General features: G+C 44.7%; 1 protein-coding gene across 3 annotated transcripts in view; it reads left to right on the top strand.

Annotated features, from left to right (window-relative positions):
* Positions 1 to 16478, top strand: part of LOC109903933 (rho guanine nucleotide exchange factor 10) — a 91849-nt gene that overhangs the window by 23615 nt on the left and 51756 nt on the right. For 2 of the 3 annotated variants that reach the window (XM_020500950.2, XM_020500951.2), the window contains exons 4-17: positions 12 to 341; positions 1208 to 1244; positions 1386 to 1474; positions 1896 to 1952; positions 2306 to 2493; positions 4116 to 4227; positions 4428 to 4618; positions 4727 to 4906; positions 5396 to 5512; positions 5724 to 5816; positions 6166 to 6336; positions 8249 to 8394; positions 8854 to 9038; positions 14668 to 14783. In XM_020500950.2, the coding sequence (XP_020356539.1) occupies positions 12 to 341; positions 1208 to 1244; positions 1386 to 1474; positions 1896 to 1952; positions 2306 to 2493; positions 4116 to 4227; positions 4428 to 4618; positions 4727 to 4906; positions 5396 to 5512; positions 5724 to 5816; positions 6166 to 6336; positions 8249 to 8394; positions 8854 to 9038; positions 14668 to 14783 (2012 nt within the window). Of the gene's footprint in view, positions 1 to 11; positions 342 to 1207; positions 1245 to 1385; positions 1475 to 1895; positions 1953 to 2305; positions 2494 to 3251; positions 3369 to 4115; positions 4228 to 4427; positions 4619 to 4726; positions 4907 to 5395; positions 5513 to 5723; positions 5817 to 6165; positions 6337 to 8248; positions 8395 to 8853; positions 9039 to 14667; positions 14784 to 16478 lie in introns of all 3 variants that reach the window. The other variant, XM_020500952.2, reaches the window with a different exon arrangement.

Here is a 16478-nt window from a genome sequence, read left to right as displayed (position 1 = left end):
TTCCATTTTAGATAAGGAAGTGTCCAGTGATGACCCTCCCCCAGCCAACCCTAGGACCACCTCCCAGAAGAAAGTCAACCCCTACTCTGTGATTGACATCACCCCCGTCCAACTACAGCAGCTGGAGCAGCAGCATGGGCTTGCCCCTTCCTCACCGGTTGAGAGGGTGGGAGGAGAGGAGGGGGATGGACAGGATGTGTCACCCACCAGCCACCCCTGTGTCCCCCCGGGTTACTCTGTGCCTGTGCCCTGTGGATACGCCACCCCCTCTGGCGTACCCCTTATCACGCCAGCCTACACCACGCCCATCATCATCCGACACTTCTCTCTGGACGAGGATGGTAAAGGAAGAACCCACCCAGAGTGGAAACCTGTAGAAGGATTTGAACAGACGTTCCTCTTCTATCCTTTCTACTCTGTCCTGCATTCATGTCGCAAACTTCAGAATAGCATGGTGTAATGTATTTTATAGATTGTTTCTACAATGAACCTAGCACTGAATAATGTGGTGGGCATGACTGTTGAAACTTTGACTTCCTTTTCCTATGATGGAATTCCCTCGTCCTCTCCCCTACTGACTTTGAGATGAGAGTCTATGGCACCTGCATGCTCTGTACTCCCAACTCATTTTTCCTCTGCTTTCTCTGTTGCATTCCTTTTTTCCTAAAGCCTTGCCACAAGGAAGTGGGGGCTAAATTTAGCCGCCCACGAAATTCTGTGTTGGCGTTGAGGATTTTCCTGTTTTCTTTCAATGTTACTGTAGAACTTTTCAAATTCGTGGCTTGGCCAGTCTTGGGGAAAATTGCAGTGTAATTTAAGCTAGCCAACATATCACAGTCACTCCTGTGAAAAATGCTAAGACATTTGGAGTGTTTTGTGAAAGTATTTTAAAGGGTATATTCTGGAGTTAAAATGCCAATGTATTGATTGATTGTTCCAATATACTATAAGGTTGTTTTGTAGGAAATATTCTGAAACATAGGCCTGTCGTTAATATAATATAGCAGTTCATCATTGCAGTTTTTAGAATGAGCAATGCATTCTGAAGTATCTTTATAGCTCTTGAATACATGTTTAGTTTCAGTGATGGCTGCCCCCTGGTGGTACATAAGGTTTATTGCAAACTGCACATTTTAGGTCATGTTTTTATTTATTGAAGGAGAAGTCCACGTTCATTACTGTTGTTTGTCTCGCTCTCTCCCTTCAGTTACTGTGGTGGCGACATGCAACACTTCTGTAGACAGGTGAGGGACTCTCCTGTCAGGCTCTTTCTACACTAATCTGCTTTATGTCATCTAGTTGATCTTCCAGAATTTGTGATTATGTGGCATCTTGGTTATTTGCATTGGAATAGCAGGTGGTTATTATTTCTCTTTTCATTCAAGTGTCTTTAGTGAAGAGTATCCTGCCATCAGGGAGGAGGATGCTTTGTCCAAATGGGTGTCGGACCCTGCAAACACAGCCTGGATGGAAAGTAAGTACTCGTTCTCTTCTCATTTAGCTACCAGTGAGAAATGTCTTTTCCTGACATTTTCTGTCCTGTTTGTGTTTACCTAGTATTTACTACAGAATTGTGGTAACAATGATGCATACTTTTTGGCCTGCTTAGAACACCACAGGACGGGCATTAAGGTTTTCAGTGCACCCTGAGTCCACCACCAAGTCCCGTGCACAATGCATGATTATGCAGATTTCAGGTTTCTGTCTCTTTTTTTCTTCTCTCAAATGAAACACCAGACACTTCCTTCCTTCCTCTAGCTCCTTTTGAGGAACCGGGCCCTTTGTGTGGTCTTGCCTCTCCTCAGTTCCCTGAAACTGTATTTTGTCCATTATGGGAAGATTTGTTGCACGTTGAGACCTTTAATTCGTTCGAACATGGTTGCTTTGTCATTTAGATCCAGATGAAGTAATTTATGATGACGTACCCAGAGAGAACTCTGATTCAACTACAGGTTAGTGCAGCATTCTTTCTGTGCTCCTTTTATCCTTCTTTCTTTGTACTGTCATTGCCCTTTTGCCACAGTGTCTGAGTACTTCTACATAGTCTGAACTCATAAAACAACATAATGTGCTGGAATTATTCATCAGATTAATGTCATGTGCTTCTAGCCTAACACAGTTTTGATTATGTTCTGTTGATGCCCAAGAACTGACATATAGAATTAGTTATTTATGCCAAGGAGTTTTGAGCTGACTTACTGTACATGAACACAGTGTAACATTGCAGTTTAATATATTTCACCCTGACTTTTTATGCTGTTCCCCTTGGTTTTAACCCTTTGCTGCCCCCCCCCCCCTCCCCCAGAGCCAGATGAGATGATCTATGACGATGTGGAGTTTGGGGAGGAGGGCTGTGGCAGCTCCCTAGACAACGGTTGGAGCTCCAGCGAGTTTGAGAGCTACGACGAGCAGAGTGACGGTGAGGGCCAGGGGGAGAACGGCCTGCCTGATGCCTTCATGAGAGGGAAGACACCGCAGAAGAAGACCACCCATGTATGTAAACTAAGCACCTTACCCTCCCGCTGTCTACAGACCTGTCCTTCTGTGGAGGGAGAAGGGTGGAGAGGGGGTGAGAAGACTTGGGATTTGGGTACAAGAAATTGAGGACAGGAGGGGAATATACAGTAATATACTGTATTCTATAGGGAGTAGAAGATTGAGAGAGAACAGGAAGGTTCTGTGTATTATCTTCATTCACCAGGAGATGTACAAGGTGCAGATGGACACCACAGAAGAGAAGCTAAAGAAGGGAAGTTTTACATCGGGATCTTGAACAGACAAGGAAGTAGAATCAGTGGGACACAATGAATATCTAAAAGATCATACTCCAGTTAAACGGGAGATTTCAAGCATATTTCCGATGATTGCTACTTGAGCTAATGTAAATACACCGTAGGCTTATTCTTGCCTTCTGGCTGCACATGTTATTACTATGTTCCTGATAATATACAGTTAATTTGTGTATGTGGTTTGAAGTGAATGGCCCGCTTGTTTTTTCAGCCCAGAGGTCTTGCCAGGGAAACCCCACGGTTATTACTCAGCTGGCTGCACAAACTGACTGCTTGGCTTCTTTAGGAGAAATAGCCCCTGTTAAGATGAGTATCCGGGGTGGTAGACGAAATAGGAGTAAGGAGGCGAGGCCTTAGCTGAGGTGAGAGTGGGCGGGTTGGCGTGAGGGCATGATCTTCTCTGGCTGAGCACCTTCAAAGGAACGGTCTGGTAACGCTTCAAATTGATCTGCTTTCGTTTAGCTTTCTCAAGATCTGACACGCTTGAAAGAACACTATGAGAAAAAGATGAAAGATCTTATGGCAAATACAGTGGGAGCGGTAGTGCTGCAGCAGATTAAACAGGAACACGAGCAGAAGGTAAATGCCATCGTACTGGTCGGTGTGTGTCGTCACCCTGCCCTCCGCTAGACAAGGGTTAGGGTTCAAGCCTCCTCGGCATCCTTAACACCGACCTCCCTCACTGTGTCTCTCACCGACTGACTCCGAACTGATTTCTCTTCATCCTGCTCTTATGTCTGGTGGTGGGTTTGTGTCTACTGCATCGCCGTGGGCCTCTAACAGTGTGGATGTTGAGGCAACTATGCATCCCCTTTAGTGACATGCCTTTAGTTCTACAGCAGACTGAGACACCAGTGCAGCTGAGTTGTGTGTAGGCCTAGACAGGAGGTGCGTACTTGGTCATCTCCGTCCACTCATTGGCTAATGATAATACAGAACACTTTCAAACAAATCTATGAAAAAAGTTAATTCTACTCCAAATGTATACTTTTCAGCAGACAGTAACAGTCTAGGTAGATCTTCTTTGACCCTACCCTAGCTAATCAATGCGCCTCTAACCTACTCACATTCCCTATTTAGAGTGAAGTACTTGTCTCTTCATGCCCTTAAGCATTTGTGAGAATCCTTTAGTTCAGATTGACTCAGTTCAGCTGCTGTCACAGTTGCTGTCTTGCTCTGGTCTACCCAGTTATCCAAAAGATCCTGTTCCTGTATTTACACGATCTGCCATCTTCCCTTTTTCTCCTAATACGGCTCCTCCCTTAAAGCTTCAGTATCATGTTGACTGTGATGGTGGGCTATTTACTGTTGTTGATGTACCTGAAGATGCAGAAGCTGGTGAAGGCAGCGAGAGACGGGACCAAAGACGGCCTGGAGAAGACCAAAGCAGCGGTGAAAAGGGGACGGTCGTTCATCAAGACCAAAACCCACTGTCATGGTAAGAGTAAGAGCAGAACATGGACTTTGGTCCTTTTTGTGCACGTTAGTCAGTTAATTACACTAGTGTATCTGGGATCTGTGATGAATTGGAAGCACTTAAGATTGTAAAGGGGAATTCATCCACTAGCTATGTGTAGTGACCTCCTGGGTAATGCTGATCTGATTTTGAGTTGACCACGCCTCTCCTGTGTCTCTCAGAGAGGAAGTCGACCTGTTTTGAGGGTGAGGAGTCAGAGCTCTTCATCGAGGTGGAATGTTTCAACATGGAGCCAGTGCTCAGTCCCGTCCCTGAGGGGCTCTCACAACAACAGGTTGTGAGGAGGTGTATACTGGGCTCCATATTAGAGAGTGAAAAGACCTATCTGGATGCACTGAAGCGGATTTTAGAGGCAAGTTCATTTCACTTGATACATTTCATATAACTTTATAGTGATTTTTTCAAGGGAAAGAGTTCCCACCACCCACTTCCTCATCATCCTTATCCTCTCTCTTATTAGCAATATGAAAAGCCACTTTCAGAGATTGAGCCCAGGTTGCTAAGCGACAGGAAGCTCAAGATGACGTTCTATCGTATTCGGGAGATTCTCCAGTGCCACGCCCTGTTCCAGATCGCCCTGGCATGCCGCGTGGCCGAGTGGGACAGTCTGGAAATGATTGGGGACGTCTTTGTTGCCTCGGTGGGTTGGTGGGCAAGTGAATCCTGTGCTGCGGGACATAGGAAGGATTGCATTCCTAATATTCTACTTTTAAATTTAAAGGCTGGAAGAGTATTTAACAGTGGTCAATTGGTCAACTAGTGGGACTGAAAAGATCCTGTGCTCACGCCATGTCCTGCACTGGGCTTCACCATTTAGCATAACACTGACTGAAGCTAAAATGCAAGTTTCCCATTACTCAGTGTTTTTACAAATTGCCTCATTGTAAAGGAATTAGTCCCATGCCTACACACACACACACAGACACACACACACAGACACAGACACTGCACATACACACAGCTGCGCTCGGTTTTTGGAGGAAGTGCTCCACCCTGATGTCTCTAGCTAACAGTTTATTTTGGCCCAGGACCCAGGATGATTCCATTCCTGACTATGATTGTGTTGGACTATGAGGTGTTGATGGCTTGCTATCTCCCTTCTCTCTCTCTTTACATATCTGGTTCCCAGTTCTCCAAGTCCATGGTGCTGGACGCCTACTGTGAGTTTGTGAACAACTTCAGCACGGCCATGGCTGTGGTCAGGAAGACATGTGCCTCCAAACCCAGCTTCCTGGACTTCCTCAAGGTCAGTCAGAGAGCAGCACTGTTGTTCAAATAAATAAAAAGTATGCTCCTGTGAAAATACAGCTGTGCAGAATATGCATCTCTGGCTCTACCCTTAACATAGGACCGGGGGTCGATTTCAGACTGAACTAAAATAGTTTGTGGTTGTGTATTAGATTGTCCTGCAGTGCATCAATCAGTAATCATTGATTGTCCTCCTTTTTTCTCCACAGTATCGTCAGGATACCAGCAGTGACCGGGTCACTCTCTATGGACTCATGATGAAGCCCATCCAGAGGTTCCCTCAGTTCATTTTGCTGCTGCAGGTATCGATTTCACTCTAGCGTCCATACTGCCCTCAGAAAAATATTGCATGGATTCACCAGCAGAGGGGGCCGCAAACTCACTAACCAAAGAGCTGCGTTGTTAAAAATGCACTACACTGGTGTGCGTACTCTTGGGAAAGTATTTCTGCTTCTGGTCTCCGGGCACTTCACATTTTTATCCTCACTCCATAATTGTTATGACTGAGGATAACCTTTTTTAAGACAGCCCGATGGTTGTCTGAAGGAATCTGAATAGTTTTCAACCAATGCTATGCCGCTGTAGAGATGCTCTGGGTGTGATCGGTGCTATGTAATGCTCTGAATGTGTCATCTCTACGCTTTATGGCAGGACATGCTGAGAAACACCCCAGTAGGCCACAGTGACAGACTACACCTACAGATGGCCCTGACAGAGCTGGAAACCCTGGCTGAGAAGCTCAACGAGAAGAAGCGGGACGCTGACCAGCGCTGCGAGATCAGACACATAGCCAAGGCCATGAACGAACGCTACCTCAACAAGGTAAACACACACCGTTTGATCATGTTCAGACCATAAAGTCTCAGTGTATGTCCTCGATAGCTTGATGATTTGTGTTTTTAAGCAGATTTTGTTTATTACAATGTATGTGGGGTGTTAGTAAAGTCAAGGCCTCGATCTAAGAATCCATCTATCCACAAATCTGATACACAGTTGAAGTTTACATACACCGTAGCCAAATACATTTAAACTCAGTTTTTCACAATTCCTGATATTTAATCCAAGTAAAAATTCCCTGTCTTAGGTCAGTTAGGATCACCACTTTATTTTAAGAATGTGACATTTCATAAATAGTAGAGAGTGATTTATTTATTTCATCACATTCCCAGTGGGTCAGAAGTTTACATACACTCAACTAGTATTTTGTAGCATTGCCTTGAAATTGTTTAACAAACGTTTCAGGTAGCCTTCCACAAGCTTCCCATAATAAGTTGGGTGAATTTCGGCCCATTCCTCCTGACAGAGCTGGTGTAACTGAGTCAGGTTTGTAGGCCTCATTGCTCGCACACTTTCAGTTCTGCCCACAAATTTTCTATAGGATTGAGATCAGGGCTTTGTGATGGCCACTCCAATACCTTGACTTTGTTGTCCTTAAGCCATTTTGCCACAACTTTGGAAGTATGCTTGGAGTCATTGTCCATTTGGAAGACCCATTTGCGATCAAGCTTTAACTTCCTGATGTCTTGAGATGTTGCTTCAACATTTTTCCTACCTCATGATGCCATCTATTTTGTGAAGTACACCAGTCCCTCCTGCAGCAAAGCAACCCCACAACATGATGCTGCCACTCCTGTGCTATACGATTGGGATGGTGTTTTTCAGCTTGCAAGCTTCCCCCTTTTTCTTCCAAACATAACGACCATCATTATGGCCAAACAGTTCTATTTTTGTTTCATCAGACCAGAGGACTTTTCTCCAAAAAGTATGATCTTTGTCCCCATGTGCAGTTGCAAAAAAAAAGCGCGTCTCCTTCCTGAGCGGTATGACGGCTGCGTGGTCCCATGGTGTTTATACTTGCGTACTATTGTTTGTACAGATGAACGTGGTGCCTTCAGGTGTTTGGAAATTGCTTTCAAGGATGAACCAGACTTGTGGAGGTCTACAATTATTTTTCTGAGGTCTTGGCTGATTTCTTTAGATTTTCCCATGATGTCAAGCAAAGAGGCACTGAGTTTGAAGGTCGGCCTTGAAATACATCCACAGGTACACCTCCAATTGACACAAATTATGTCAATTAGCCTATCAGAAGCTTCTAAAGCCATGACATAATTTTCTGGAATTTTCCAAACTGTTTAAAGGTACAGTCAACTTAGTGTATGTAAACTTCTGACTCACTGGAGTTGTGATACAGTGAATTATAAGTGAAATAATATGTCTGTAAACAATTGTTGGAAAAATGACTTGTGTCATGCACAAAGTAGATGTCTTAACCGACTTGCCAAAACTATAGTTTGTTAACAAGAAATGTGTGGAGTGGTTGAAACACTTAGGTAAAATATTATATTATACTATAAAATCAGTATTCCCTACTGTCTAATTATTTGTCTGCCCACAAGAGCTAACAGCCACCGCATGGCATCTATATTTATGGAGGTGTGTATGCTGCAAAGTGCATTTACTGTGTCTAAATGCACACTTGTCTGTAAACTGGATATGCTTAAAATAGTATGTGTATATTCTACTTTAACTAAATATACATGTCACCCTTGACAAGGACCACTCTTAAAAGTTCTACTGAGATTTCTGTGTCTTCCCTGCAATATCTTGAGAATGTATTTATAAATCATGGGTAATACCATGCATTTACAATGAATCATAAATTCACCTTGGGGAAGATTGTCAAATCTATTGTAGCTGACTTCTGACCACTGCGTCTCCCTTCGTCACCCACCAGCTCCTGAGCAACGACAGCCGTTACCTGATTCGCTCAGACGACATGGTGGAGACAGTCTACAACGACCGCGGTGAGGTCATCAAGACCAAGGAGCGACGCCTTTTTCTTCTCAACGACGTGCTCATGTGTGCCACGCCCAACGTCCGGTAAGACCCAACGCACCAAACACGGTAACCACCTTGGCCAGGATTTATATCCACAGACAGAGCACCCTTTCTGGGTATGATTCTGATCAGCACCCTATGGTGGAGGGAGTGCCTTGTAATTACACTACTGACTACTGTATGTCCATAGAACACTTCACCACACTGGCCACTGGCTCTGGCAGGAAGATATTTGAGCTATAAGAAATAGTCATAGCTGTAATACAGCATACCATATGCCTGGCAATGTTTAAATAATTTAGCCTACCTTTTGTTTGAATTGGTGCTTATTTATTTATTCTAAACTTTAGTTTACCCTGATTGTGTTTACACCAACTCATACAGGAGTGATGAAGACACTCTTGATCAAGTTGAATTTTGATTGAGGAAACTTTTATTGATCACTGTGAAGAAAAGCAGTAATCCTCAGCCTACTTCACCGTTTCCTCTTCCTCTATCCAGGTGCAGTGTGGATGGCAGTGGTAGTGGCAACGTCCCCCCGGGCCAGAAGTTCCTGCTGAAGTGGAGTGTCCCTCTGAGCTTTGTGGATGTGGTAGAGTTTGGTTCCAGTGAGGACATGGGCGACAACAGCCGTTTCACCCCCCAACCCCACTCTGGAGAGAAGGTGGTCGTCAACGCCAAGCCAAGTACGTCCCACTCACAGTCACGGGGGTCTTTCTGGGTCCCGATTTCTATCGTAATGGGTGTGGTTTGGGGGTTTACAGAGTGCCCCAAAGGCCCGGAACCCTGATATCTGATTAGCTATTAGCTTGGCGTTCTGGACTGGAGGTCTGAAACTCTGGCTTTTCCATTCCATGATGCAATCATTCCTTTATGACCACATAACTAATCCTAAAGAGGGGAATATGAGGTCCTATATTGCATATACAGTACAGGGAGCAATAACTTGTTTTCTGTTGTGTGTAAAATCAATACCATTTCCTCTTACTGCTAATGTTACTTCAACACCCCCTTTTGAAATATTGATGCGTTCTAGATGATTACTGTAATTATCTAGCAGCCTGCTTGGCCAGCTCTCAGTGGGCTCAGATCAACACTACAGGCACTACATGACCCACTTATGTTACTAACCAATCATGGGGGGGCTTTCTATCTGGGATTACAGCGTTGCAGCAACCTACTCAATAACACAGAGCCAAGTTGCTTATAATAATAGATTCAGTTCAGACATCATCGACAAAGCCATCATCTTCTGTGTGCCAGACTTTCCCTCTGGAACCAATGAGCGACGTTTAAAAATGGTGCGCGTCCTTGGAGAGTCTATAAGAAGCCAACTCCTCTGCACCGTCTGCAGGGTCAGTGACTTCACTCTTTCCACTGGGTTTCCCCCCCCCCCCCGGTCTGCTCTGGCAAGCTGTCCAGCCCGTCTGTTTCTTTAAACTCCTTATTGGAAACCATGTAACCATCATAACCAGACTGTATGATTTGTGGTCCTAGCCATGCCGTTGCTGTTTTTAGTCCAGAACATTTACCCTGACTCCTGACTACCAACCAGGTATGGCTTTTGTGCAATGTAATGGTACGTTGGTGTGCTTTTCATTTAGCTAGTGTTGTGTTCAGGTGGTGACAGCTGCTACACCCACTGGGGAAGGCAGGGAGGATGTTATGCACAGCAGGTTAGTGGCACCTTAATTGGAGAGGACGGGGTTGTGGTAATGGTTGGACCGGAATGGGTGGCATGGTATCAAATATATCAAAACCAAGGTTTCCATTCCATTTACGCCGTACCAGCCATTATGATGAGCCGTTCTCCCCTCATTAGCCTCCACTGATGCTGTGGAGTAATTGCTTTATCGTATGCTAGTCATCGGTGTGGTTTTCTGTGCGTGGCAGGATGTGGCCGAGCAGACATTACCACCGTCTTATTCCACATAGCTCTCCGCTGCCTGCTGCTCTCTGTCCGTCCCATCTGTGGTGCTAGTGTGATCTACTCCACTACAAGTGTATAAAGCCGTTGAAACTCCTTCGTATCCCCTGCCACATCCCTTTGATATATTGACTCTTAGTTGTATTACCAGGGGTATGTTCTACTGTACAATGACGTTTAGCCACTCTGATGTTGGATGACTCTATAGTTTGTTAGTAGCCCTTTTGACTCGCATGCCTGGAGGAGGATGACGGTCTACATCAAATCACATTCTATTGGTCACATACACACGGTTAGCAGATGGTAATGTGAGTGTAGCGAAGTGCTTGTGCTTCTAGTTCTGACATAATACACACCTAAAGGGATAGAATGAGAATATGTACATATTAATATATTCATGCGCAATGGCCGAGCAGCATAGGCAAGATGCAATAGATGGTACAAGGTACAGTATATACGTATGAGATGAGTAATGTAGGATATGTTAACATTAGTAAAGAGGCATTATTTAGAGTGCATTGATAGTGACTAGTGATCCATTTATTAAAGTGGCTAGTCATATGAGTCTATGTAGGCAGCAGCCTCTGAGTTAGTAATTGCTCTTTAGCAGTCTGATGGCCTTGAGATAGAAGCTGTTTCTCTTTCCCAGCTTTGATGTACCTGTACTGACCTAGCCTTCTGGATGATAGCGTGGTGAACAGGCAGTTGCTCTGGTGGTTGTTGTCCTTGATGATCTTTTTGGCCTTGCTGTGACATCGGGGGCTGTAGGTGACTTGGAGGGCAGGTAATTTGCCCACGGTGGTACGTTGTGCAGACCACACCACCATCTGGAGAGCTTTGCGGTTGAGGACGGTGCAGTTCCCGTACCAGACGGTGATTCAGCCCGAAAGGATGCTCTCAATTGTGTATCTATAAAAGTTTGTCAGGGTTTTAGGTGACAAGACACATTTCGTCAGCCTCCTGAGGTTGAAGAGGCGTTGTGCCTTTACCACACTGTCTGTGTGGGTAGACCATTTCCGTCTGTCTGCGATGTGTACGCCGAGGAACTTAAAACGTTCCACCTTCTCCACTACTGTCCCTTCGATGTGGATAGGGGGGTGCTCACTCTGCTGTTTCCTGAAGTCCACGATCATCTCCTTTTGTCTTGTTGACGTTGAATGAGAGGTTGAATGAGAGGTTACAAATGGATGTAATTGTGCATAAGCGTGTGTTATTTAAGAGTCCATTAGTTATCTACTGTTCTGCTCTCCATCAATATTCTTAAAGCACAGGACCCTGGGTGAAGTTGACCATATGGGCCATTCCTTTTTTTTCACTCATCCTCTTACTCACTGAAATGCCAGGGGATAAGCAAGCTTTCCTCTCTCTCGTTCACTGCCCAACTGCCACTCTGTCTCCCCTCCTCTCCCAAGCCTCTTAAGGCGTGGGCATATTTCCTATCCAAAATAGTTGGGAACAGTTTGTGCATATATTATGATATTTTTTTTTGTTTGTTTTAGTCTTTGGCAAGGTTTTTTGGGGGGCTGTTCATCCCCACATGTTTCCTCGATGCAAGCTCAAGTCGGTAGCCGAAGTCTACACCCCTTTGTTGATGATTGGTCAGCAGTAGGGATTCTTCAATTTAGTTTTTGTCATTCAACCAAACATCTTAGTTCGACTGCGTGACTAAGATGTCACTATTAATGACAACTCAAAAATCTTAGATTAATGTTGACGATTTTGAAAAGGTGTATACTGGCTACGGCATCTCAAGATGGACAAACAATACTATTGCTATTTTTTTTCTCAGTTTTCAAGCGAAGGTCTTTTTTAAGGCAGTACGCGAGCACTGCCAGCTGAACCGAAGCAAGAGGAAGGCTTTACCCACTCACCCACCCGTTATCCCTCCATCTGCCCTCTAGTCTGCCACAGACGGCCTGTCGGGGGCTGAAAACTACACGGGCAACAGCAGCATCTGGACCGACAGACAGGCAGGCATGTTCCTAGCCAGCTGTCTAGTCCTGACCTAGGTTAGACCCCCAGTAACCAATTGCCCTGAGATGATCCATATGTACTGAATAGCAGTGTGGTTCACCTCAGTAATGTTAGCTAATTGAATTTAACATAGAACTAGAATTGAAGACCAAGTATGGTAATTTTCACCTGACAGAAATGGATCAGCTCATGTCACCCCCCTGATTTCTTCAATACTGATTAGATTTTCCCCAGTCAGTCCTCTGTCTCTCTGAACTGGCTAAGTGGGAAAACCCTTACACTCAGCCTCTCTCTCGCTCTCTCTCTCACCATATTCCAATATGTTCTGCCAAAGCCACTGGTGACCTGCCTACCAAAGAGGCAATGAAAACACTGTCCAGCATATGATGTCACAGTTCCCTGTGCTCTGCTCTGGATGTCTGTGTGCCTACCACACGTCTGTTGTGCTCCGCTTAGCTAATTGGGACCACCAAGAGAGATGGGTCAGTTAAATTGACAAAGACTTTCAAACAATAAACCATGGCCCTTTGTTCCTCTGGCTGAGCCTGTCATAGTTCCACATTGTAAGAAGTTGAGAGTCTTGGGGAATATGTGATAAAGCAGGTCGAGGGATCATCCAAAGATCCCGGTTACTTGAAGATGTCACAGGCTCTTCCAAGCTTTGTGAGTGTGCCAGGACCTTCACACAAAGGTCTAATTGAGGAGTTTGGGCCCTCGTTGTAATGGCTTAGCCAGTCTCTTCTGCATTTCACTCCTGGTATTATCCATTACTTTATGACCAGCCATGATGCTGTGTAGGTCCATGTACCTGTAACACATAGCACAGTAATGGTTGAGGTGGGTGGGCGGCACCAGTCCAGGGTACTTGTCCATTGCACTCACTCTCATTATATCCTGTATCAGTGCCTGTCAGAGCCTATAATAACAACCTTTTCATAAGCATGGAGATGAATCGTGGCCTGTGGAATTCCCATGGATGACAAGCCAAAGAGCACGACTCTGAAGCTTTTTCAGCGTTTCTGTTCTGACCTGGTTCCAACCACTCAGACTTCATTAAGACAGATGAGGCATGAATATTTGGACACCATTAGACAAGGCAATTAGCCCAATAGAGCAGAAACTCCATTTTCTACATGCTTCAGAATCGAAGAAATTGTTATTTTTATCATATACTTGTCTATGCTTTTAACCAAACAAAATATTGTCTGAAAAATTGAAATATTGTATCAGTACAACAGTTAAGTGATACACAGTCACCTGGATATATTCATATGTGGAATGATGTTTTGGTACATGATGAAGAGCGAGTCCCTGAATTAGCTTCCTGTATGTACATTTTAGTGAAGTGCAAACATGGTAGAAGTTTCTCTGAGGGTCCTCTCTGGGCCAGCCCTGGGGAAGACTGGAGCAGTTGCCATGGAGCTGGAACACTAGGGCAGTGTGAAGGGCCATGTAGAGCCCACAATCCTGGCGCCAGAGATTCCCATTCACATGAACCCTTCCCCTCCAAGTTCCAATCTGCTGCCTTATGAGAGTGACAAAATAGAAGTTGAAAAAGTCATATGGTGAAATGATCTTTAAGCTCTTCCCTGCTTACTTGTTAGCTAATAGTCCCATATGCTGAAGTGTACATTGTATCGTATGATGACTTGTCGGCAGGCATGTCTGAAAGACGAGGAGGGTCATCCTCTCTATGCTGGAGGTTTTAATGTGAGCTACACCCTAGAGAGAAGGCTATGTGCTGGCAGAGCCTACAAGAGGCCCCTCGCTCTCTTTCTCTCTCTCTGATGAGTCAGACTCTCTGTCTCTGTCATTTACAGGCTGCGCGCTGACAAACAAAGCAGTCCGTTGTCCTGAGCTGGACCCACAGAAACACAGTAATCACTCACTTCACTTCACTGGCTTGTTGGTTAGGCAAGGCACATCTACAAAGATGCGCGCACACACGTTTATACACACACACACACACGTGCGTGGAACAGCAGAGAATAGCTTGGCCCCAGGAAATTACTGTTAGGTAACAGTACTCAAGTGAAAACATTCACAAAGTACATACACACACTCCGTCACTGTGGTTCAGTGCCATTCCAAGTGAGTTTGCTCACATGTCGCAGATGTCTGTGGGAAACAGTTCTGACTGTTATTGATCTTTGTCTGGCAGTAGGTCTTATTTGACCTCCTGCTTTCGATGCCCAGGAATTTCCTTTGAGATATTTATGGCTCATATTCTTGGGTAAATGGTTGGAGATGGGCTACGGGTTCAGATTTGTCAATCACAACTTACTTCAATTACCAACTTCACTTGGTAATAACATTTTTTTCTGTTGACAGGGATAGTCCAAGTCTAGATAAGGCGGACATGGGGCCCAGGGCAGCTGATAGTTTATTCAACTTCTCATTGTCTCTCTTTCCAGATAAGCTGTACATGGGTCCAGGCCAGCTGTACCAGGACCTGCAGAACCTCATTCACGACCTCAGCCTGGTCAACCAGATCTCCAGCATGATCGGTAGCCTCAAGGGAAACTACCAGGTGAGCAGCATTTATCGCTGCATTCATTTTAAGGCTTGTTTTCTGTGAGTGAAAATACAAGTACAGTGGGGCAAAAAAGTATTTAGTCAGCCACCAATTGTGCAAGTTCTCCCACTTAAAAAGATGAGAGGCCTGTAATTTTCATCATAGGTACACTTCAACCATAACAGACAAAATGAGAAAAAAATTCTGAAAATCACATTGTATGATTTAAAAAAAAAAAATGAATTTATTAGCAAATTATGGTGGAAAATAAGTATTTGGTCACCTACAAACAAGCATGATTTCTGGCTCTCACAGACCTGTAACTTCTTCTTTAAGGGGCTCCTCTGTCCTCTACTCGTTACCTGTATTAATGGCACCTGTTTGAACTTATCAGTATAAAAGACACCTGTCCACAACCTCAAACAGTCACACTCCAAACTCTACTATGTCCAAGACCAAAGAACTGTCAAAGGACACCAGAAACAAAATTGTAGACCTGCACCAGGCTGGGGAGACTGGTTGCTTAGTTTGAAGAAATCAACTATGGGAGCAATTATTAGGAAATGGAAGACATACAAGACCACTGATAATCTCCCTCGATCTGGGGCTCCACGCAAGATCTCCCCCGTGGGTCAAAATGATCACAAGAACGGTGAGCAAAAATCACAGAACCACACGGGGGGACCTAGTGAATGACCTGCAGAGAGCTGGGACCAAAGTAACAAAGCCTACCATCAGTAACACACTACGCCGCCAGGGACGCCGCCAGGCCCGCCTAAAGTTTGCTAGAGAGCATTTGTGATGATCCAGAAGATGATGGGGAGAATGTCATGTGGTCAGATGAAACCAAAATATAACTTTTTGGTAAAAACTCAACTCGTCGTGTTTGGAGGACAAAGAACACCATACCTACTGTGAAGCATGGGGTGGAAACATCATGCTTTGGGGCTGTTTTTCTGCAAAGGGACCAGGACGACTGATCCGTGTAAAGGAAAGAATGAATGGGGCCATGTATCGTGAGATTTTGAGTGAAAACCTCCTTCCATCAGCAAGGGCATTGAAGATGAAACATGGCTCGGTCTTTCAGCATGACAATGATCCCAAACACCCCGGGCAACGAAGGAGTGGCTTTGTAAGAAGCATTTCAAGGTCCTGGAGTGGCCTAGCCAGTCTCCAGATCTCAACCCCATCGAAAATCTTAGGAAACTTAGGAAACTTTTGTTATTGACCAAATACTTATTTTCCACCATAATTTGCAAATAAATTCATTAAAAATCCTACAATGTGATTTTCTGGATTTTTTTTTCTAATTTTGTCTGTCATAGTTGAAGTGTACCTATGATGAAAATTACAGGCCTCATCTTTTTAAGTGGGAGAATTTGCACAATTGGTGGCTGACTAAATACTTTTTTGCCCCAGTGTATATTATTTGCCTGTGTGTAAATATGTCCCTGAGGTTTTGATGTGTCATGTCGAGCTGTGGCCCCAGCTGACAGAGCGAGAGAGGGGGCCCTGACAAACACTAGTCTGGTGTACAGTAATTTACCCAGACAGCGCTGTGTGGTGCTGGACTGTGAGACTTAACTAGCCAGTGTTTGTCTATGTGAGTCCTGTCAGAGACAGAGGGCATAGTGGTGGGGGAGCAGAGAACAGGCCAGAGGCACACAGAGAGACATGTGTTTCACACACACAACACAGAGGGGGGGGATT

Source organism: Oncorhynchus kisutch, linkage group LG14 (genome assembly GCF_002021735.2).
Source record: "Oncorhynchus kisutch isolate 150728-3 linkage group LG14, Okis_V2, whole genome shotgun sequence".
In the NCBI taxonomy this organism is placed as follows: Eukaryota; Metazoa; Chordata; class Actinopteri; order Salmoniformes; family Salmonidae; genus Oncorhynchus; species Oncorhynchus kisutch.
This window is presented reverse-complemented; position numbering and strand designations above follow the sequence as displayed.